Source organism: Lepisosteus oculatus, chromosome 22, assembly GCF_040954835.1.
Source record: "Lepisosteus oculatus isolate fLepOcu1 chromosome 22, fLepOcu1.hap2, whole genome shotgun sequence".
Lineage (NCBI taxonomy): Eukaryota > Metazoa > Chordata > Actinopteri > Semionotiformes > Lepisosteidae > Lepisosteus > Lepisosteus oculatus.
The window spans coordinates 5,606,882-5,628,442 of record NC_090717.1 but is presented as its reverse complement, the minus strand read 5'-3'; the positions used below and the strand labels follow the sequence as shown (position 1 = coordinate 5,628,442).

The 21,561-nt window shown below is 39.9% G+C and overlaps 4 protein-coding genes and 1 non-coding gene across 9 annotated transcripts in view; 3 read left to right on the top strand and 2 right to left on the bottom strand.

Annotated features, from left to right (window-relative positions):
- sgsm1a (small G protein signaling modulator 1a) overlaps positions 1 to 5,058 on the top strand; it is a 48,624-nt gene extending 43,566 nt beyond the window's left edge. For all 3 annotated transcript variants that reach the window (XM_015366371.2, XM_015366370.2, XM_006640331.3), the window contains 4 exons: positions 219 to 328; positions 565 to 661; positions 1,116 to 1,283; positions 1,724 to 5,058. In XM_015366371.2, the coding sequence (XP_015221857.2) occupies positions 219 to 328; positions 565 to 661; positions 1,116 to 1,283; positions 1,724 to 1,812 (464 nt within the window). In that variant the 3' untranslated portion in view covers positions 1,813 to 5,058. The remainder of the gene's footprint in view (positions 1 to 218; positions 329 to 564; positions 662 to 1,115; positions 1,284 to 1,723) is intronic.
- Positions 5,059 to 7,508: 2,450 nt separating this feature from the next.
- Positions 7,509 to 8,950, top strand: triap1 (TP53 regulated inhibitor of apoptosis 1). The gene is made up of 2 exons (XM_006640330.3): positions 7,509 to 7,873; positions 8,189 to 8,950. The coding sequence occupies exons 1-2, from the start codon at positions 7,727 to 7,729 to the stop codon at positions 8,264 to 8,266; spliced, it is 225 nt and encodes a 74-aa protein (XP_006640393.1). The 5' UTR covers positions 7,509 to 7,726; the 3' UTR covers positions 8,267 to 8,950.
- A 1,053-nt stretch (positions 8,951 to 10,003) lies between these two features.
- trnak-uuu (transfer RNA lysine (anticodon UUU)) lies at positions 10,004 to 10,076 on the bottom strand. Its single transcript has one exon. It is a non-coding gene; the product is annotated as a tRNA-Lys (tRNA).
- Positions 10,077 to 10,356: 280 nt separating this feature from the next.
- Positions 10,357 to 15,820, top strand: gatc (glutamyl-tRNA amidotransferase subunit C). 2 transcript variants are annotated; one of them, XM_015366417.2, is made up of 5 exons: positions 10,359 to 10,741; positions 11,502 to 11,552; positions 13,953 to 14,122; positions 14,511 to 14,614; positions 14,736 to 15,820. In XM_015366417.2, the coding sequence occupies exons 1-5, from the start codon at positions 10,526 to 10,528 to the stop codon at positions 14,795 to 14,797; spliced, it is 603 nt and encodes a 200-aa protein (XP_015221903.1). In that variant the 5' UTR covers positions 10,359 to 10,525; the 3' UTR covers positions 14,798 to 15,820. The 2 variants fall into 2 exon arrangements, with proteins under 2 accessions (XP_015221904.1, XP_015221903.1); XM_015366418.2 differs by lacking the exon at positions 11,502 to 11,552 and having other exon boundaries at positions 10,357 to 10,741.
- Positions 15,821 to 15,888: 68 nt separating this feature from the next.
- srsf9 (serine and arginine rich splicing factor 9) lies at positions 15,889 to 20,903 on the bottom strand. 2 transcript variants are annotated; one of them, XM_015366416.2, is made up of 5 exons: positions 20,772 to 20,903; positions 18,619 to 18,795; positions 18,029 to 18,201; positions 17,377 to 17,549; positions 15,889 to 16,794 (listed from the first exon to the last, which is right to left on the bottom strand). In XM_015366416.2, the coding sequence occupies exons 2-5, from the start codon at positions 18,774 to 18,776 to the stop codon at positions 16,570 to 16,572; spliced, it is 729 nt and encodes a 242-aa protein (XP_015221902.1). In that variant the 5' UTR covers positions 18,777 to 18,795; positions 20,772 to 20,903; the 3' UTR covers positions 15,889 to 16,569. The 2 variants fall into 2 exon arrangements, with proteins under 2 accessions (XP_015221902.1, XP_006640261.1); XM_006640198.3 differs by having other exon boundaries at positions 20,779 to 20,902.
- Positions 20,904 to 21,561: the final 658 nt, after the last annotated feature.

Here is a 21,561-nt window from a genome sequence, read left to right as displayed (position 1 = left end):
TTTTTAAAATAGATATCGCTTGCAACTTTTCTGTTTTGTGCAGTTTTTTCACAAGCTGGACAATTATCTCAAATCTTTAGAATCCAAAACTACTTCCAACCTTAGTTCCAGGTTTTCTGTCCTCTCAAAGGTCTCAAATTGTACCCCTAAGACCACAATCATTTCATATGTGGCATACCAGTACCCCCTCCAGACCCTGTCTGTGTCTGGTGTTTCAGAGGCCATGGCGTTCAGCTGCTTCACTGAGCTGATGAAGAGGATGAACCAGAACTTCCCTCATGGTGGAGTCATGGACACGCACTTTGCCAACATGCGCTCTCTCATCCAGGCACGTCACCATAAGACCATTCGTTTTGTATAAGTATCCACTTGATCTCAGATTTGTTGGCATCTGTTTGACATTTAAAAAAGGGAATCACAGAATCCAAAATGGCTTATTTTTATAATGCAGATAAATTTGTAATCTATTCTTATTGGATAAAGCGTTGGAGAAAGGAGTATGTGTATAAAGAAATGTTTTCCCAGCATTTCCAATTCTTAAGGCTGGTTGTACTTATTCGGCAGATTCTGGACTCTGAGCTGTTTGAGCTGATGCACCAGAATGGAGATTACACACATTTCTATTTCTGCTATCGCTGGTTTTTGTTGGACTTCAAAAGAGGTAATGACATCACTGGGTATATTCAGAGCTCATTAAGGAACTTTAACAATCACATTAATGACAGGAAACCCCTGTATTTGATCTCACCTCAAGGACAGATGTATGCTGCAAAGCCAGGTCGAGTTAAGGGCTTTGATGGAAACCAAATTTGCACCCATAAATAATGCAGCCAGTCCATTTACTGAGAATGTTGATGAATAAATAATTCAGGCCTCCAGGTTACACAGCCACTCAACAGAAAGAGAAAACATCCCAGGTTTTCATCCCTGTGGAAAGGTTTTGTTTAATGTTATTCCCCTTTCATTTAGATTGAAATCACCCTTGTTTGTATGTAAAAAAAGTAGGCTATTCCTTAATGGATCTGTTAAATAATTATACAGAGTGCCAAAAGACTAAAAGAGCCGTCCCCAGGTGAAGGCAGGAGTAATAGCTGTCTGCGTGCTTCCCCCCACAGAGCTGGTATACGATGATGTGTTCTCAGTCTGGGAGACTATCTGGGCAGCAAAATATGTTTCCTCCAGCCACTTTGTCCTGTTTATTGCGCTGGCACTGGTGGAACTGTACAGAGACATCATCCTAGAGAACAACATGGATTTCACCGACATCATCAAGTTCTTCAATGGTGAGGCAGATGCATTTCTGAATACCTATTCTGATTTTCCTTCAACCAATAAGCTTTATCTTACAAAGTGCATTAAATACCTCAGTTAGCGGTTTCACTGGAATCAAGGACTTAGCCTGTTCTCATCTGGGGAGCAACAACACTTTAAGAATCAGGACACAGGCAGTAAAGCTGCATACCATGTTCCAAGTGCCTACAGAAAAGCTTACAGTTGGCTTTGTTTTCAGATATGCCTTAACATGCAATTAATGAAGGCACTAACACATAATCACCATTGAGAAATATAATGTTAAAAATGTTTACTTCAGTGAGGGCAGTTTTAAATCCTAGATTGGTATGAATCAGTGATGTACCTTAATTGGGATCTCAATTTTTTATAACACTCTGAAAACAGTTTGCTCTGCATGACCATTTTTCTTTTCTTTTTCCATTACCCACAGAAATGGCTGAACACCACAACAGCAAGCAAGTGTTGAAGCTGGCACGTGACCTGGTTTACAAAGTCCAGACTCTGATAGAGAACAAGTGAGCCAGAGGCATGACGGTGCCCGTTAACCAGACCATGAGTTTGCACTCACACTCCTTGGCCACGCCCTCACGGCCTTCCCTCATCTCCGCTCTGTCATAGCCATGTAGGGTCACAGGTCTCACAAACTACTTCCTTAGAGACAATGTTTTTTTACTATCTTTATCTTTTAGCCATTGAACATGAAGCCAATGATGTAATTTCTTACCTCACAGGTAATTTCACTAAAGTCATGCACCTGCAGATTTAGTCTTTCTGATATCCTTGAGTCATGTGGAATACATATGCTATTATATCGGCCTCTTAAAAAAATTAGATGGTAGCCATGGCTGTTCATAGCAGATCTTTGGACTTTATCACGTGGGAGATTTGTGTCCTTCTGCAGTGATGCTGGTCACCTCAGTATTGCAAAACAGTTCTGCTTTGATGAAACTATCCTTGTCTACACTGAACGGCATTTTCAGAACTACTAAGGAGTGCGTCAAGTTGTTTTTCATACGAGAATTCATAGGGGGAATGTTTTCAATTGCAATAGATTGAAAAGTCTCAGACACAGCGACACAAAACTATGAAATTATGTTTTGACAGAAGGGTCATGTGCCAATTTAAAATGCTTCAACATTCCAGTTAAATGCACACAAGGAATTCCACCTGAAGGATAATGGAGACTAAGTAAGTGGTGTTTTGTCTCAGAGCTTGATAGGTGTCATTTATATTAATATTATAGGCTTGAGAGAAACTAGACGTTTGAAACATGTAGGTTAAAATTATATTTTAATTTAATACCTTGTTACATAAAACTTCTTTATGCCATTTTCATTAGGTGTCACTGGTCAGTATGTGAAATCCATTTTAGCTAATTACGACAAAATTCCGGATGTTAACTGCTTGGGTTTCTGTGAGGTAGTCATCAGATCCTTTTTGTTCTTTCTGTAGTATTTATAGATTTGAAAAATTGTAATTATAATGAATGATGGAGAAGGCATTACTGCTAATGGGCAAAGTGCAATTGCTACAGACAATGTAGCTTATCAATATTTATTTCATTCTATTTAACAGATATTGCAATGTAGATTTCTTTATTTTGGTATGGTTTGTTTGTAAAATTACATTTAATTTTATTTAATTGTAAGGGAACAAAATTACAACTCCTTTCCTTGTAGAACACGGTCTTTGCTTTCAGATTTGGTTTTTTAAATATATTTCAGTACATTCATCCACAGATATACCATATGCTTGTAGTACTGCATCTTCTGAGTTAAATATATAGTTTATAAATACATAAACTTCTGTATCTTTTATTTCTTTGCCTTAAATTTAAACTTTTCTTATTCAATATATTCAGGAATATTTCAGTCACTGTTGGTTCTATTCTCATTCTCTCATCTCTCTAAAATCCCATTCTTGTAAGACTGCATTTCAGAATCTGATCACTTTAAGAGTCTACCTTACTTCTATGAATATAGTAAAATATATCTACTATGTAAGTCTGTTTGATGTTATAGGATTGTTCCAGGGATTTGTTAACAATCGAGCAGAAAATTGTAGACATTAAAGATATATTTTTTATTCATCCTTATTAGCATCAGTGAGGATTCCATGTTGTACCTAAAGGTAGGGGACACCCGCATCTTCCATGTGAATTCCATCTACATCCCTAAAATAATTTCTGTGCCAAAAGCCTTGTGTTATGTATTGCGTTTCATATTTGTAAAACTCAATTTTCTGAGAAAATATACCCCACTAAAATATTCTAGAATCATATCTGTGACTTCTTCTGGCAGGGGAAACACAGTACTCTAAAAAGGATGTTTCTTTTCTATGCATTCACTTGCATTTTAAAAAGTGGTATTTTATGTGTTTCAAATGTTCTCCATTCTGTGTCTTTCTACTACAATTACTGTTTAAGCCAATGAGTTGGGAGGTGGGGGTGAGGGGGATCTACTGTGCCAGGAAGGACTATTGACCTGATTGCTGGGAATTGGTCTGGAGACTTCAGAAATTGTGCAGCACACTTTATTTCAGCTGCTTTGCGACGGAAAATAAATGCTCGATTCAGTGGCATCTATCATTTTCAGAATCAGAAAAGACCCCATCATTAAAGACTGTATAAAGCTTGTCGAGTCAGAATGACTTCTACAGGCATGCTGGACACACACTCCTGAGATGAATAAAGTATTTTGAATTGAATTGAAAACTGAAGAAAAACTCATCCATGAAACTGACATGACACCCCGGTCAGTCTCAGTGTTCGAAGTGCCAGTGTTTGGAATGACTGATCTATTTTTTTGCCCATCATATATTCTCCATCATTCTCAAGAAGTGTCTCTGTATATTGCTGTTTGTGAATTGTACTGTAATAAGGGGAAAATATCTTTTAAATGTGGCAAACTATATATATCGTATGTTTAACCAGTGTCTGTGCATTAAAGAAAAACATATATATATAGAATCGTATATGATGTACAAGTGAACTATGGATTTCTGGTTTAAAAAGGAAACAAAAAGAAAAACAAGGAAATATAACAACAGTGCTTTTATTTTTGATCTTTCTTCAATGAATCACTGTATACTAAATATGTACAAGGTGCCGCTTTCTCAGTATATTGTAGTGTCACACTGCATATCGTGTTTGATTCTTTTACAGCTCATTGGGTTGCCCAACAATCCTAGATTTCTGTGTTTAAGGTCAACAGCAGATGAGGCTAAAGCTGGATAACGGGGATTGAGAGTCAAATTGTTACATAACTGGCCATAACCAAAATAAGAATGAGCAAAAGCAGTCACGTTGGTTCCATTTTTAAATTGCAGTTCCAAACAAATGCCTTTCCTAGCAGTTGAGCACAGAAACCAAATTAAGCATCTATTTTTAGTGTACCAGTATGAGAAGAGATCATAGGCCTCAGATATTCAGTATATTAAGATTTAAATGATGAAAAAATAGGAATAGTGAACTTTTTCATAAGCACAAAACTGTTCCCAACCAAGGGAGGCAATGACGAGTTGAGATGTTTGTTCATTAACCTTCAAGGACACGCAGTAGGTATTGAGTAATTTGTACTGCCTTAATTGCTCAGAAGAGATCTAAAGCAGGATCATTGTTTGTGTCATGGGGTATACAGTATATACTGTAATTGTGTACTGTATTCTGCTCTTGAATAAAAAAAATGCTGCAAGTGTTAATTGTTTGCTCAAACTCAAGTCCTGCCACCTGGTGACCTAACTATGTAAATACAGTTTTTTAAAGCAGAGCTTTAAACCAAAAATAACCACTTATATTAATGTTTTTATTCATTTATTTAAATGAATACGCTGATTTACGTTCTGAATAAAGGACACTCATAATAACTTGAAATTATCAACTGTACTGTCAACCACCCAAACCTTCCTGGAAAATGTATATTCTCCCACTTTGGCGAGATGAAATGCAGGCATCTGTCCCCTCTTAAGATACTTTTAAGTTCCAGCTCCGAATTTCTCTTTTACACTGCTAAAGGCAATGGGTAGGGTAATTCATTCTGGTTAAATTGTGGCAAAACTGATCTGCTCTTGGAGAAATTTAAATTTATAAACTTTACACACCCTGTATATCATACTGTCTATGTCTGCTAAATCTGCAGCAAGGCAGGTTCATTTTGACCTATATGCATGTAAGGGCAATGAAAAAAACTAGACATCTTTTAGTCTTTGAAGATGAAAAAACATTTAAGAGTTCCATTAAAAAGCAAATACTCAACTTTGTAATCTCAAACTCTAACTGGACATTTAGTATTTCAGAACTGCTTTACTTCTATGAGGAGCAGAAGCACTGAAACAGCATTTTATGGACGAGACTCCCTATCAATGATATCCAGCTCTTTCCTCAATATGAGCACTATTTTATAAATGTTTGCAGGTGTCAAGTATTCTGATAACTATTTGTGAAAGAAGATTATGTTACAGCAAAGTCAAGAAAACCAGCAATGTTTTTTGTTGTCAGTTTTGCTTTTCTATTCTAAGCTGAAATATTTATTTATAGTTGTTCATAAACAAAATATTACAAAAAATCTATACAAATATATATATATTAAATGGTCAATGTATTTTGGAAAAATAAATATGGAATTGTTCTTATTTTTTCCAATTGCTCTTTCAATACAGTTTTATTGCAATGTGGGCAAACTGTCTATTTGTCTGTTCTTTTTCAGATGATCTGCATATTTTCTGATGATTCATAATTCTCATTCCCGCACAGCCATACAGCCATACGTAACCCACAAGGGATCCAGTAGTATGCATTCATAAAATACTTAAATCCACATTTCATTTTTTAAAAAATCCAACCATTTTACAGTAGTTCAACAAGAATTAAGTGCAGAAATAGCACATATTTGAAACCTTGCCACATAATGATTAGGGGGCCTTTTAGAAATTCCCATTTGTACATTCATATAGCTTGCTGCTGACATGCCTCTTAATTTCCATTTTGATTTAAGCTGTCCTGCCAGATCTTATCTTAGATGAGTTTCTGGTGTATACAGCGGGGTAAAGACATGCATGCCAGCCTTGAAGAAACTGAAACACATCAGAGAAATAACAGCCTCTATAATTATGGTGAAACCACAAAGTAGGACAGAACACTTTCTGAATCAGACTAACACTGATGAAACTTTTGAAGAAGCACCGACACATCTTCTCGAACCTAAATTGGTGTGTGACACGGATGTACAGAGGTAAACATGCAGACATTTACCTTGACTTTCAAACAATGAGCTTTCCTCTGGTTTTCTTGTCTTAAATTAAAAACAAATCGTTTTGGTTTGTACGCTGGAAGTTTTGCTCCTGCCTAGCGCAGCATCTACGTCTGTCTCCACGGTCTTTATCGGGAATCGATACCAAGGCTTTCCTTTTTCATTCCACGGAAATGAGGGGGTCAGTGGTAGAATCAATCGCGGCATCACCTACTCCTACACAAACAGCAGGGACTGTGAATCACCTACCCGAAGAAGTTGTACTGAAATCAGCGTAACCAACTGTCGTCACGATTGTGTGCACAAACCAGTTTACCAAGTGCCTCACAACCCAAGTCACCAACCTTGGTTATAACAATATACAGACACTTAACGGATTTTATGTTACTACTTAGCACTGCAAACCAATGCTTTCATTACATCAGGTCGACTGCACCTAGCTCTGGCTGCGTGGAAAAATCTGTTTAGTCTATGACTCAGTATATGCTGTTTTTACATATTCTATGTTTTATTGGGAAAATGAATTTGAAAATTAATATTAGTAAACGTTATTGCCAGAAATATCGCACTTGAAATATGCCATCCTTTCTATTAGTAGCAGAAACAACCATTTATTATATGACGTGTAATATACAAGCGCACATTGTTTAAATATAACATTCTTGTTCTGCTCTTAAACACCAATAACCCGGTGGATATTCCTTGTAAAATACAAATATGCGTCCGTGCCAATGGTCAAAGTTCGCTTCCTCATAATCTCTATTAAAGAAAAATGTAATATTTTAAAAATGCATATGTGCAAAATCAGTAATGAGAAGTCCAAACACAAGTCTACCTCCGATAGTGCTGAAATAAACTAAAATCTTATTTATAATATCCACCATTCTGAAAATCCTGTTTTTATTAAAAAACATTTTTCTCTACTTGCGACGTCATCGTTGTCTACGTCATCATTAAAGGCCGGTCGGGCGACGTAACTGACCACGTGGTTCGTACGGCTTGTCGTTTGCAAAGAACTTACTAAATAATTTTACAGCCGACTTTTGGTTTTCCGACACATTTTTATGTTTACTGCCAAGCATATCGTAGGGAAACACATCTGAAGTCGCGTAAGTTCGTTGTAGCAAATCATATTTGCTCCTGATACCATACATTTTAAGGTACTTGAGAATACATTTGTTTGGAGGATGAACAGTGTAGGAGAGGGGTGCACTGAACTGAAACGGGAATACGATCAATGTTTTAACCGCTGGTTTGCAGACAAATTCCTGAAAGGAGACCGGAGCGGTGATCCCTGCACCGAAATGTTTAAGAAATATCAGACGTGTGTACAGGTAAACAGGAACTAATATTTTTTTCGATCAATGGTTTAAACAGCTTCAGAATAATGGTGCTCCGTAAAACGTGTTTGAGATTACTCGAGCTGTTTTACCTTAATGCTTAGTAATTCGTGTGGTTTGTACACCTATTTATTCCAGACGTTATTTAAACAAGGTACTAACGTAGATATTTACCACTATTACACATTTTTCGTCATGAAATATAATAACACTATGGAATTACAAATTGGAAATTAATAGAAAAAATATTTGGTCAAAATCGTCTACTTCTCGAAGCCTGCAATGAGTTCTTTCCCTGTCTGATTTCAGAAAGCCATCAAGGATAAAGACATTCCTATTGACGGTGTAGAATTCATGGGTCCAAACAAGGAAAAGCCTGCCACCTGATCATGATGAAACTACCCAGCTTCCTTCACCGTCTGTCCATCCTGCATAGACTCTGGTGGAAATGACTGCCAACTGTGGGGCAACTGAGACTATTATCTTGTATTTATATCGGTATTTATTTGGATTTCAGGAAGAACAAAAGATGTATCTATTTAAGGATGTGTAGACAATGGTAACGATTATATGGCATCCCACTGAAAGTGGATATTCATTCAGATGTCAAATACCCATGTCTCTCACAAAATCACTTTGGGAAAAAATACTGATCATGCTAAGCCCTTCTCCCCAACTAAGTAAATTTAAGACAAGGAATTAAATATGTAAAACAATAAGCAGAGTTGTCTTTGTTAGCTTCAAACTTTGAATACCTCATATTATTTTTATGGGACACAGCCCAAAATCAGATGGTGCTCAAAGACGGACTTTGAGTACTGCAGATTTAACTTTTGTCCTATTTCTTTCAAATTTAAAAACTGGATGACCAGCAGCCTGCTGCTCTTGAACCTTACAGCTTTTATCCCTGATCTCTAAGCTTGCAGTTAATACAAATGAATAACTGATTTCTCTGATACATTGCCATGCTTTTATAAGCTCTTTACATGCTTTTCTGAAACAAAAAGTGAACAAAAATTACTCTGTCTTATTCTGTCATTCAAGCAAAGCAATAAAGTGAAGATTAATGAATGTCAGTGTCTTTTTAAATGCATTTAATTTCTTAACTTCCCAAGAAGAATGTTTATAATATATGCTTATTATTGTATCACCGCATTCACTGTTTTTAATTCAAGGGATTGTATTTAATTACATTAGTCTGCAAATAATAATCCAAAATCTGAAATTGTGCTATCTTGTTATTGACTCGTTTAGCTTTCGACTGTGAAAATTACCTTATTTTAAAATGTAGTTTAATTGTTCCTTACATATTTTATACACAATTCTGCATCACAGATAGTAAAGCACAGTAATTTGAAAATACACAACTTCTTTTTAACATGTCATCAGACTCCTAGAATTAGAAAATGCATAGCATTGTTAAATCAATTTTAAATGATTAAATCAATCATTTCTGTTATTCTAACATCACAGATTTATTCAATGCTTTAGAATTCTTACGTAGTTCAAATTAAATATTAAGTCACAACATAGAGCAAAATATAAAAATAATATGATACTGTTATTTCGAATGGATTTAAGGACAAATTCAATTGTATGCATTACAGTTGTATATATTTTCCCTGAGCATAGGATGAACATAGAATCACACCTGAACCTCATTGCCTGATCTTGTCATGTCTCAGAAACCTTGCAAAGCTGGTCAGTAGTGCAATGGAAAACTTCTGAGGAACCTCCAGGAAACTACTGTCAGTGGTGCTGGGCCAGTAGCCCGTGGTCTTCTCATTTCAAGACTGAAAAAGTTCAGTTTTGGTTTGTCAGCGTAGGACATATCTTCAACTCAGATATTTATCTGGAGGCTCTTCTCTGGTCTGATTCAGAACAGCACCTTTTTTCTAACATGGTGGCCATAATTGAAAACTGATAGAAAAATAGTGGCCCCTAGTGGGGATATAAAATGTCTGCATTTTTGTACAGTGGTGTATTTAACAGCAGGATACATTTTGTAGAAAATGCATTTATTTTGTGTAAACTTGAATGAGTGGCAGGATACGTTTTGTAAAAACGGACATACGATTTTTATGCAGAGGGAAAAGAGAATTTTATGAAACTGCAAAAACATACCGCCCGAACAGGGACTTGAACCCTGGACCCTCAGATTAAAAGTCTGATGCTCTACCGACTGAGCTATCCGGGCTCTGTGAGAGTGTATAAAATCGTGACATTACTTAGTTTCATACACATATAGCGTTTAATTGAGAATAAACGTTACAATTAATACATATTTTAATAAAATGATTCATTTCAACCGCTTGTCTATTTCAGAAACAATACTCAGTTCTGAATTTTCTATCAACTTTGATATTATCAAAGCTAAATTAACGGTCCTGGGTTTTTCTTTATAAATACATTCTTAGCTTTTGAAACTGTATGGTAAAGTACACCGGATTAATTTACCGTACCGTTCACACTCATATCAGGAAGAGCTAGAGGTTTCTTGTAAGATAGCAGTATCACAAGGGCATTCGTCGCTAGGTTGTGCGGAAAGGGTTACTGATCTGCGTATTGCCGACATCATCGTTAAAGATTCATATATAACAAAGCATTAAACACATACTTTATTTATTGTCGTTTTTTTCAGTTAAAATGACACCCTTTATTTTTAGAATTTGTAAAATTATGATCTGGAGAGCGCCAAAATCGATATGGAGATTGAGGCCCGTACATCCTCAGAGTGGAGTTCTTTGTTGTCCCGGAATAGGCGCAGTTAAAGTGGGCCACAATCTAAATGGCTACCGAGAGATTCATCGGAGAGCTGCTGTGTGTCAGAGACAAGAAAATACTAATGTACCTAAATCAAAGGTAAGGACAGTAAATATGTCACTTCATGATAATATCGTAATTTTAATTTATTTCTGTCTGGTGTATTGGGCATTATTATCCAAATTCACGTCAATGAGAGAACTCATAGCTTTTTATAATGTAACTGAACCCTAAGAATAGGACTTCATCGTTAAATTTAGAGATCTGAAAATACATTAAATGTCATATTTGTGGAACTGTGTGGTTATAATAATTGAGCTCATGGCTCAATTATTGTGATCTTACACGAAGTACCCAGTATTCAGACCTGTACTAATTTATCAATTCTGTACGTACTATACGTATGTGATATTTACGTTCAAGAAGTTTAAAATACTATGTTAAATATACATGTGCTAAACATACGTTAGCTTTTGTGTCCTACTTTTTACTCTTAAGTATTTTATTATTGAAAATATATTTCTGTGGAATACAGATTATACATCAAGCATAATCAAAAGTATTTTACGTACGTCAAAATCAAAACACGTTTTTATGTTTAATTCCCATTCTGTACATTCCTCTATTTGAAATCTAGGTTTACATTATAAACAATTAAAGAAGTATAAAGGCAGATCGGGAAAGGTGACACGTTTTCTTTTATATTTTTTAGTTTAGTTTTAGATTTTAGTTCATAAAACATGGTTCACATACTATAATAAAGTGGTTCGTATAATAAGTACGCAGGACCTGAAGTAAAAGAGCTTTTCAGAACATGAATCCCATTCATTCATTTCTGTGTGTTTATGGTATTTTTCAGGTGCCACAGTCACCAACATGGGAACCGGTAGAAGAGAAAGATCTTCCACCGGTAAACTTTGATCACAATTACGTGAAAGTTTTCCAATATCCCTGTCGGATAAAATATATTTTTAATATCAGTCGGCATAACCAAACACAAAGGAGTATGTCCTGAAATACTTTGTGCTATTGTGTAATTCTCAGTGGTCTTATAAACAACACAGTTTAAGGAGGGGTTCCCCAAACGTCTTAATCTGAAGGCCCTCAAAAATGAGTGCAGTCTGGTTAAGGATCCAACTCAATGAACTACGCTGTGCTATTTTAACACACCTCTGCAATGGCTCATGTCAAACACACGACTTTAATTGCATATCATTATTTAAAGGTGAACTGTAAACAAAAAAAAAATTGCAATGCAGAATTCATCTAAAAAATCCAACTCACCTTTCCTTAGTGGGGAAATGTGTATGGTGGCTGCTGTATAACTTATCATGACGTGTTTTTTTGTGAATGTCAGTACTAAACGGTTGTAATTCTCCACAGGTGTCCACATACTGCTTTTTTTAAAGGATTTTCAAATCAGAAAAACCTGTGCCACACAAATTAGTTGCTGCAAACTAACAGCTCATTACTTTAAAATAGTCACATAACTTGAGTTAGACGCTGAGCTGCGTTAACGATGTCTGTATGTTTCACCTAATTGCAAAGATCTCATCGCGCTGTTGGACCTCAGTCCATTTAGTAATTCACGATGTCCTTCTTTGCAGGTAAAATTTGGTCATCATCGACCTTTTTTTTAGGACGGGTGATATGATACGAGTCTATTTTACCTTGCCTTAATTTACCATTTGCTATCCGTTTGTTTCGCCAGCTCTACTGTTTGTCATCTAAAAAAATAGTCAGTTCTTTCCAGTTTCTTTTTCTCCCCGTTTCCTTTTGCTGTTTTTTTTTGTTGTTGTTGTTGCTGTAAATGATCCTTCAGTTCCGATTTTTTTTCGCACCTTCGTTCAAAACATAATGACTCTTTTGAGATTCGGCTCTTTCTTCGCTTCCGACGTAAATCCAAATTCAATGCGACGATGATCACACAAATCTCATTTCGATTTGACCGTTTAACTGCATTCATTCCTTAACGAACAGACGCGCTAGCAGCTTCGTTATTTTAAATGTTTACGCTTTAAATGTCGTTACATTGCTGTAATTGTGCTCGCCGCCTAACTACATGGTAAAAGGCGCTCACCCAAGCTTGTACTACTGTATCTATTTACTGTTGTCCGAGGATGTATTGACAGTGGCAGCAGGTATTATAATAATACTACACAAAGATTTGTAAACAGACTTTGTGCTAAACAAAAACAACTGAAATACCGCAACAGTTACAAGAAAGTGCTAAACGTAACAAAATGTCATTAACTATTTGAGCTAACCAATGTAGACACATTAAATATATAATTTTGAACTGTACCCCCTAACAGTTGGACCAGAGTTTAAGTCTGACTTAAAGTACGACAAAGATTTGAGGTTTTTCCCAAAAAAACAGGACTGTGTTTTAAGAGATCTCAGTCACCATCCCATTTATCTGAAGTTTATTTATTAACTTTCATTTGTGTTTATTTTATGAAGTCTTCCAAACAAGCAGGTCAAGTGATTTTTTTTGTTGTTGTTGTTGTTATCTTGTTCATTATCCAGCTGAATTAAATGGTAAATGGTTAAGTGAATACCTGCAGTGGAGCAGGTTGGAACACATGTGAAAGCAGGCCCAACAGTCTGAAACGTAAGTCCTGGTGAGACACAAACTCCTCTGGCTGCCATTTTAGTGCAAGGTCACAGCAAATCAAAAAGCAAAATCAATCAAACAAATCAACTTCTGAATTACGTACTTTTTAAATCAAAAGTCAGTCACCAGTATGGGCAGCACAGAAGAGCACTTGGATTCAGTCCAGTTTCATCCTGTAGTACAAAGACACACTGGTACTGTAGGTTAATTGCCTTCTGGGAAAATTAGCCCTGGTGTGAGTGTGTGCATTTGTGTCTGTGTGCCCTGTATAGACACTATATTGGATAAAGCAGTTAGAAAATGAATAGATGGATGGATCTTCTATCAGTGATCCAAACGGTTGGTAATGCTAGCTGGAAACCTGAGTACTTTCAGGAAGTAATTGCATGAGATCCCCTGGATGAAATGAGCTACTTGTAAAACACATGAGTAAGAGATGGAAGAGTGACACTACTTTCTTAGTAACATTTGTGTTTGGGGCCTGCTGCAAAGTACCTGTAAAAACACCTTTGGGGCTGTAGAAGTGCTGAGCTCTTCAGATGAATCAGATAAGTACACTTATTAGGGGCTTCGAGAGCTGGACTGGCGATAGTTCCAACAAATCAGTGTGGATGTTCAGGAATGAAGCTTGACGAGTCTGGTTTAGCAGTTCTGCCAGAGACTTCAACCGTGCTGGGGGTCTGTCTTCCACAGCCGACACGTGTCCCTCCCGATTTAGTGGACAAGTTGGAGCGTTTGGCCCTGGTGGACTTCCGAAACAAAGAAGGCGTGGCCTGCCTGGAAAGAGCGATCCGATTTGCAGATCAGCTCCATATTATCGACACGGAGGGGGTGGAGCCCATGGATTCTGTGCTTGAGGACCGGTGAGACGCTATTTACCACTAACCCTGACCGTGAAGTGATTGTCTGAATTCTTTGATGGAGAGGGGTCATTTTCTCCTAAGAACCACCTAGAGGGAGAAGCTGGCCAATTCCAAGGCCATGTTTTCCTCTTCCTCCATTAGGTAATAAGAGACACCTCAGATTACCCGTCTGGAGAACTGGTTTAAAGATTTTGGATTAAAGATTCACCAGCGGGTGACCAGCGTTGGGCAATACGATACGTTGAACCATTTGGAATTTTAATGCAGTTTTTTTAGTAAGTTACTTAAGGTTTTACATTTTTAAGCATTAATGCCATGAACTAATTCACACATGACAGTCTTCACCAGTCTGCCATGACCCTTCTGGTCTCCTGTGTCCTTCCTGCAGACAGCTGTATCTGAGAGAGGACAGTGTACGCGAAGGGGAATGTGCCGAGCAGCTGCTTCGTGCCTCCAGTAAGACCGTGGAAGAGTACTTTGTGGCTCCACCGGGTGAGAGCATCTGAAACTTTTCTACTACGTTTTTGTTATTCAAGTACAGGAATCTTAAAAAATATAGCTCAGTTTTAAAGATTGATTTAGCTCAATTGACACTCATTGTCTTCTTGTCCAGGGAACATCCCCCTGCCACAGCGAGAGGAGAGAGCCAGTTTGCTGAAGAACTCCGAATTCTGACCCTGGGACGCTGAGCCATCTGGTGACAGTCGAGACTGCTGAGTGCAGTGGGCATGTGCGTCTTTCATAGTCCCTCCTGTCAAGATGACAGTGGATTAATGTAGGGAAAAGGGCTGCTGGTGTAATTGTCTGCCCTAGGTATAGCAAAGTCAACACTGAGCCAGTGGCTTAAGAGGATAGAATTTGGAAGCCTTTTAATGGTAGGCAAAGACATTTTGAAGGAATCACCTGATCGGTTAGCCCTGCCTACCATTACCATACCTCAGGAGTTTTAAGGCTTGCCTGTTTGATGCTTTCAGGGAATGTTGATGTGGTGCAGGGGTTTAGTGTAATTCAGAACATATCCATCTGACAAATTTAGGGTACTGGGGATTATTCTCCATAACTGGTCAAATAAACATAGTATATGCCATTCTTCAGTGTTCTGACCTATCTGACTTCCTTTAGGTTGAGAGCAATATAACTCAGACACAGTCCAATTATTTTACCATTAAACACAGCCATTGTAATAGGCTGACTGTGCATTGACTGCTGAATGTGATTTGAGTAGGAGCACTAAATAAACCATTAAATTGGTGAGTCCAGTAAAGAAAGATACTGTTTTACATACTTGAACAGAGAGGTAAATAATCTGAGGAAGAGACATATCGATGTTCATACATATAGGAGGACAGTCATGCAAAACACCACTTCACACATCTAATTTAAGGCTTATAACGACCAATAAAAAGTGCCAAGATATTTTACAACTAAACATTCTTGTTGATTTTTAAACTTTAATTTGTATGTAACAATGCCTGCCATCATAGTTCTGACCATTTGATATACAAATCTTGTTACCTGAAAAACACATTTTATATACTTATTTGCAACTGTATTAAAAGTTGACAGGTTTCAAACTATTAAAAAAAATCCAATTCCATGCTGTTGAATATCAAAATCTTCTACTTCTGAAACTGAGAGGGTATATTAAGTATGGTGGTTTTGTTTAATAAAAAAAATGAACTTGCCTTTTCCTTAAAATCATTTTCTACATGTACATGTACTACAAGCTGTATTTTGATTCTTTGAACACACTTGTATTAAAGAGCAATTTTATATTCCATTTATTAATTGAAAAACAAAATTGAAAATCTGCTTGTATACACAGCCACTGAGATTAAGTACAAAGAAATGACATTTGGAGAAAAAAGTTAAAAATGCCTTGCTTTCATACTTAACATAAAAAGTAAAACAAAAAAAACTTCAGTGTCTACAAACAGAAGCCTAAAAGTTGACCATCCAGAAGGCAGGACTGTCCTAAAAGGGCTCTTCGACAACAGACTTTCACAGTTTTACGCCAGCACATTCAGGGTTAGGGAGAATCCCCGTGGTTCCAATTCATATTAAGCACATGTATAAGAATCCGTAGAAAGGCTTTTACCCACATGATTAATACTATATTCATAAAGCTGGCCTAAACTGACTGACAAGTAGCTTCAGCCTAATCTAGATGTACCATCTCACAAACATCTGCGTGAAGACACACACACACACTACAGAAATCCTCCCTTTCAGAACGGAACAGTGGAAACTGGAGTTCATTCCTGCCATCAGCGCATTTCTCTAGCGAGCTTCCACAGCCGAAGACCTTTGGGGACAGTCCCGATAGTGGAATGTAAATTAATGACTGGGGGAGGGGAGGGGAGGGGGGGGGAATTAAAACGATAAATCAAAAAAAAGACCCAAAAAAGAAACCTCCAGCCACGGACACCCTTCGCCTGCCGTTGCGTTTACCGGTAGTGGCGGGGAGGGGGGCTGTGATGCTGTATGGGGAGACGCCGGGGCGGCGGACTATGGCGAGACAGAGAGTGGCGATGCGGTGGGGGGGACTGGTACCGAGGGGGGGACCCCCGGCTTTGGTAAGGCGAGTACCGTCCTCGGGACCTGGAGCGAGACCGCGAGCGACCCCAGCTTGAACCTCGCTCCTCGTGGACACGGATGTATGCCGTCTCCCCCTGCAGCAAAGACCGGGAACAGGTAGGTAAAAAAAAAACGACAATGGTTCGTCATTAATAGCCCATTTAAAAACACGAATGTTATACAAGCCTAAATCGGAACCGATCCAATTGTTCCTTGATGTTCCTCCAACTCAATTAACCTTTAAAATAAATTTTGAAGTTTTTCATAAAAAGCTTGTCAAACATTTTAACTGAATTATGCGAAAATGACAATACTTACAAAATACTTCCATCTCTGGTTCTACAGAACTTTATTAGATCACAGTAAAAAGGTATAAAAGAATGAAGCTTTCAAATTACTGTACTACTGCCAAAACACTGTAGACTGGGAATAGCATAACCCTAAAAACTGCTCCTGCTCAGAGCAGGACGAGTCCCAGAGAGCCACAGACTAAAAACGTGAGTTTTATGAGTCACAGAAAAGTTATTTTGAGAATAGTTTTGGCCCCTGTAACAAGCAATATTTTCAACTCGGCCGCTCAGTGATCATTTGAAATGGGAACGCCATAGCCCCACGTGGAGAAATACCGGTTCAAACCACGGCGACAGACCGCCTGGCCGTGAAATCCGAGGAGCTACCTGGTGCGATCGAAACTCAGTCCTGTCCAGTCGGCGCAGGGCGTACTCCATGTCCTCTCTTCGGAGGAACTCCACCACTCCTTCCCCGTCCCGCTGCACGTCCGCAAAGCACACGTCCCCTGCTTCCCGCATGTGGTCCTTCAGGTCCTGCCAGCTCCCCGTGGGAGGCAGCCCTTGAAAAGGCAAGAGGAGGATGGATTCACAGGTCTTGCTCAACTAATTGTTTACACTTCTATAGCGCTTTTCTGGACACTCCACTCAAAACGCTTTACAGGTCATGGGGATCCCCTCCACCACCACCAGTGTACAGCCCCACCTGGATGATACGATGGCAGCCATAGTGCGCCAGTACGCTCCCCACACACCAGCTCTCAGTGGGGAGGAGAACAGAGTGATGAAGCCAGTTCATAGACGGGGATTATTAGGAGGTAATGACTGGTAAAGGCCAGGCTCATTCCCGCTGAGCTTCAGTGGGCTGCCAGCTGTGAGTTACAGGGTGATATGGCTGCTGGCACCCTTTACAAGGTATGTCGTTTGTCAAAAACCTTGGCACCGCTCAAGCAGCGGAACTCAGCACTTTCAAAACTGAAAAGGGAAGGGGAAAAAAAAACACCGGTGGATCTTCCAAATCAAGATGCACATTTTCACTCACCAGTCACAATGACTCTGAACTCCGATCTCCGAGTTGGGGGGCCGAACCTGCCCCTGGGGCCCCCTCCCATTGGACCGGTGAACTTAGAGGCGGAAGAGCGAGGGTACTCCACACGCAGCTTACAGTCCCCAAACCCGTAGCCATTCCTCCCATACACTGCATCCTCCGCGTCCCTAAAGATGAAAGCAGACAATCAGTTCCCCTCCTGCTGAAAAGTATAGACCAATGACACCTCACAGCTCCACACTGTCAGAAAGTACCTTTTAAACTAGACCTACCCTAGACCATCCTCCTACATTTGTTTCTTGCAAATGTAAGGCAATAAGCCTGGTCACTCTGCAAACTTGGTTGCAAAGCCTTTTGTTTGTGGATACAAATTGTCAAATTTATGAGTTTTATCAAAATCGCCTGTGGTGCTCATCTGACAGTTCAGCAGAAACCACATCAGCGAAGTCAGTTGTGCGGCTTTCTAAGGGATGAATTCCGATCTGATCGATAACTAAAACAGTTCCCTCAATCGCATGTTCTTCTGCTCTTGAAGAAGCGAGCCACATGGGGTCCTATTCCCTGGAAAGGGTCTTCCGGCTTACCGTGGGTCCTCAAAACGGACAAAAGCAAAGGGGATGGTGCCCCTGTTGTTCTTCAGCTCAATGTCTCGAATCTTCCCATACTTGAAGAACAGATCCTCAATGTCTCGCTCCTGCACATCGATCGGAAGGTTCCCCACATAGATCCTTCCATCCGCCATGGCTCTCCTGGGACCAGCCCTGGCACCACAGAAAGGAGAGGGAACAATCGAAACCGGCCCCAGCGCACGGAGCCGCTCACCGAGAGACCAACAGCCGGGGAAGCGCTCCGATGGAACAGGTTCTAAACACTCATGGGACTGAATAAAGGTCCTCACAGCTGTTACTTCAAATCAAAGGTCACTGAAAAGAGCATGCAGACAACTGCAAAAGCCACTTTCATTAATACAAGAGACCCCGTCCAAATACAGACAGAACTGTCAATGCATGGGACAGATGAGCTACTCCGTAGAGCCATTTTAATCCGAAGCTCAGTCCAGGGGTGGTCCTGTTTAGCCACAGTCCAAGAAGGTTTATGAGTCCAGAGTTGGTCTTAAAATCATTTGGAAGAGCGCTGTTTTGGCCACTGATAGATGTGATCTCTTCAATTTGGCGGTTCAGTGAGAATCTGAAATTGAAGACCCCACCACAGGAAACCTCTCAAGGCCTACATGTGGCAAAATAGTGATTCAATGGAACCAACCTACTTACTACACTGATCAAGTGTAGAGGCACAGAGGAATTTTGATCATTACAAAAGCTGATAATAGGTCTTACAGGCAACCTGTTACATATGCAGGACCGTGGACTGTGCGGGACCTGGGTCAGATACCCCCATTTTTGTGCATACAAAAGTGACTAGCTGAAATGGGCCACACAGTCTGTTCTTACTTCTGTAGAGGGGAGTGTGTCCATGAATATGTTCTTTTCTGTGCACGTGAAACAATATGAAATGCAGTTCCACAGATAAAGGCACAGTAACCCCAGCTGTGAGGTATTTAAAAAAAAACACATTTCCCCCTCTTATTCCAAACAGAGTGCTGTAAGCTTTTTATTGAAAAGGCTCCGGCACCCTTTGGGTGTGAAAGTGGTGTCCCATCATTCCACTCAAGGAATAAGAAAAAAAAAACCTATCAGATGTTGACAGCAGTTTTCCAGGAAAACAAACACTTTGTGCATTAGCATTTACCCAGAATGCAACTGTGAGCACATGTAGGGAAATCCGTATATTACTTGCCATTAAGTGAAATTTGCATATCGAGAAGGTATAATTTTATAATTCCGCTTATTGTAACTTATAAAATGAACCCACAAGTGTCGATCAACGTATTTTGTTCATATTTCGCATCTAGATTCCCTACAGGTTTTCCTTACTTCCATTCATATCAAGTCACTCATCGATAACAACACAGAGAAACAGCTTCGGTAATATTGTACCGTACTATTATTACAACTAGATTAAACTGGGGCTTCATGGGGTCTAGTGTAACATTTCATTCCGCGGTAAAGTACAGCTTCTCCGATTCAACACACCCAGTTTTAGCCTGCCAATTCAAACCTGCTACACCCATACGTGTGTTAAAAGGACAGCGCTAAGTTTGCAAATTGAATATACTAATGTGATGCATGCAGCAATCCGGGTACTGCAGGGAAATTGACTCAAACAGGTCAGTGGGGGGATTGCTAGGATAATTTTAAAAATGGTGTTCCAGTCCGTGTGATACCCGGCCTCCAATTAACAGCGTCTTCTCTCTGCCTCCAGTTCCGGGGCTGCTACACGCCAGAACCCCGCGGCGGAGATCGCATGCTCCCGGAAAAAAAAAACACCGCGCATCTCCGGTCCAATTTCCCCCGAATAACCCCCACCTGGACCCTGTTTTGTGATCGACACCGCTCATTTCAGCTTCCTCGACCCCCTCCCCCCCCAGCAACCCAGCCAAAAAAAAAAACTGAAGACCAGCTTTTCTTTCAAAAAGGAAAATATCCGCCTGCCTGGTTTCGCACCGAGTCGGCAAGCTAGTTGGCTAAATCCCTTTGTTGAGACCAATCCCGCCGTCCTCCCGCCTCTGAACTCCACGTACTACCCGCTTCGCGATCGACGGCGGCTCCCTCGGCCTCCCCAGCTCCTCTGTAATAAAGGATTTTTTTTTTTCATTTCTGGGGCAGAAAAACCTTACCACGTACCCGCGTCTCTCCGATGTGTATGTGTCTGTGTATCTCAGAAGCCCGTCTCGGCTCGGGTTGCCTCTCGCTTCCCCCCGGAGCAGGAAGTACTAGCCTGGCCGCCTTCGGAGCCCCGCGAGCCCGCCTCCTAAAGGTCACGCAAGCGCAACGGGCACCGCCCTCCGGACGGCTCGCGACAGCACCGCCCCGTCGTCACTCGGACGTGCTCGGCTGCGGCGCGGTGACGTCACTGCGCGCCAGCTGGTTTGCGCTGGGCGCCCGCACGCTTCCCGATCTCTGTTCACCTGTCCTCCCGGAGGCCAGCGCATAGAGGGGATGTTCGGGAACAGGTGGTCTACCGCTCTAACAAGTATTTAGTGAGGTTCACGGTACCGTCTGTAGCGCTGCAAGCGGAGCATGCTGTAGAAGGAAGCAGTGCACTTTTGTAAGAGTACAGGAAACCGTGGTGACCTATCTTGTCCGTTCAAAAATAGAAATATTTTAACGCTTACGTAATCTCTATGAACAACAATGCAAAAAATATTACGAACATAGTTTGTAGCTACACGTACACTTAATCTGGGCATTTTATCGACATATTAGGAGGTTTAGATAGACCCTGCAGTCTGTGTGGGTCCTAATGTGCCACTACAGTGAAGGAGACACTCTACTGTAAAAAGGCGCTGTCCTTTGGATGAGACTTCAAGCTGAGGTCCTGACTCTCGGTGGTCATTAAAAATCCCAGGGAATTTCTTGAAAAGAGTAGGGGTGTAACTGCTGCATCCTGGTCAAATTTCCATCTGC

Coding starts and splice junctions, on each gene's coding strand:
- triap1 (XM_006640330.3), top strand. CDS start 7,727: ATGAACAGTGTAGGAGAGGGGTGCACTGAACTGAAACGGGAATACGAT. Junction 7,874..8,188: donor AATATCAGACGTGTGTACAG/GTAAACAGGAAC, acceptor GTCTGATTTCAG/AAAGCCATCAAGGATAAAGA.
- gatc (XM_015366417.2), top strand. CDS start 10,526: ATGACACCCTTTATTTTTAGAATTTGTAAAATTATGATCTGGAGAGCG. Junction 14,123..14,510: donor GATTCTGTGCTTGAGGACCG/GTGAGACGCTAT, acceptor TCCTTCCTGCAG/ACAGCTGTATCTGAGAGAGG. Junction 14,615..14,735: donor GTACTTTGTGGCTCCACCGG/GTGAGAGCATCT, acceptor CTTCTTGTCCAG/GGAACATCCCCCTGCCACAG.
- srsf9 (XM_015366416.2), bottom strand. CDS start 18,776: ATGGCGGATGGAAGGATCTATGTGGGGAACCTTCCGATCGATGTGCAG. Junction 17,550..18,028: donor GTTCAGAGTCATTGTGACTG/GTGAGTGAAAAT, acceptor TGCCTTTTCAAG/GGCTGCCTCCCACGGGGAGC. Junction 16,795..17,376: donor CTGAGTTTCGATCGCACCAG/GTAGCTCCTCGG, acceptor TCTTTGCTGCAG/GGGGAGACGGCATACATCCG.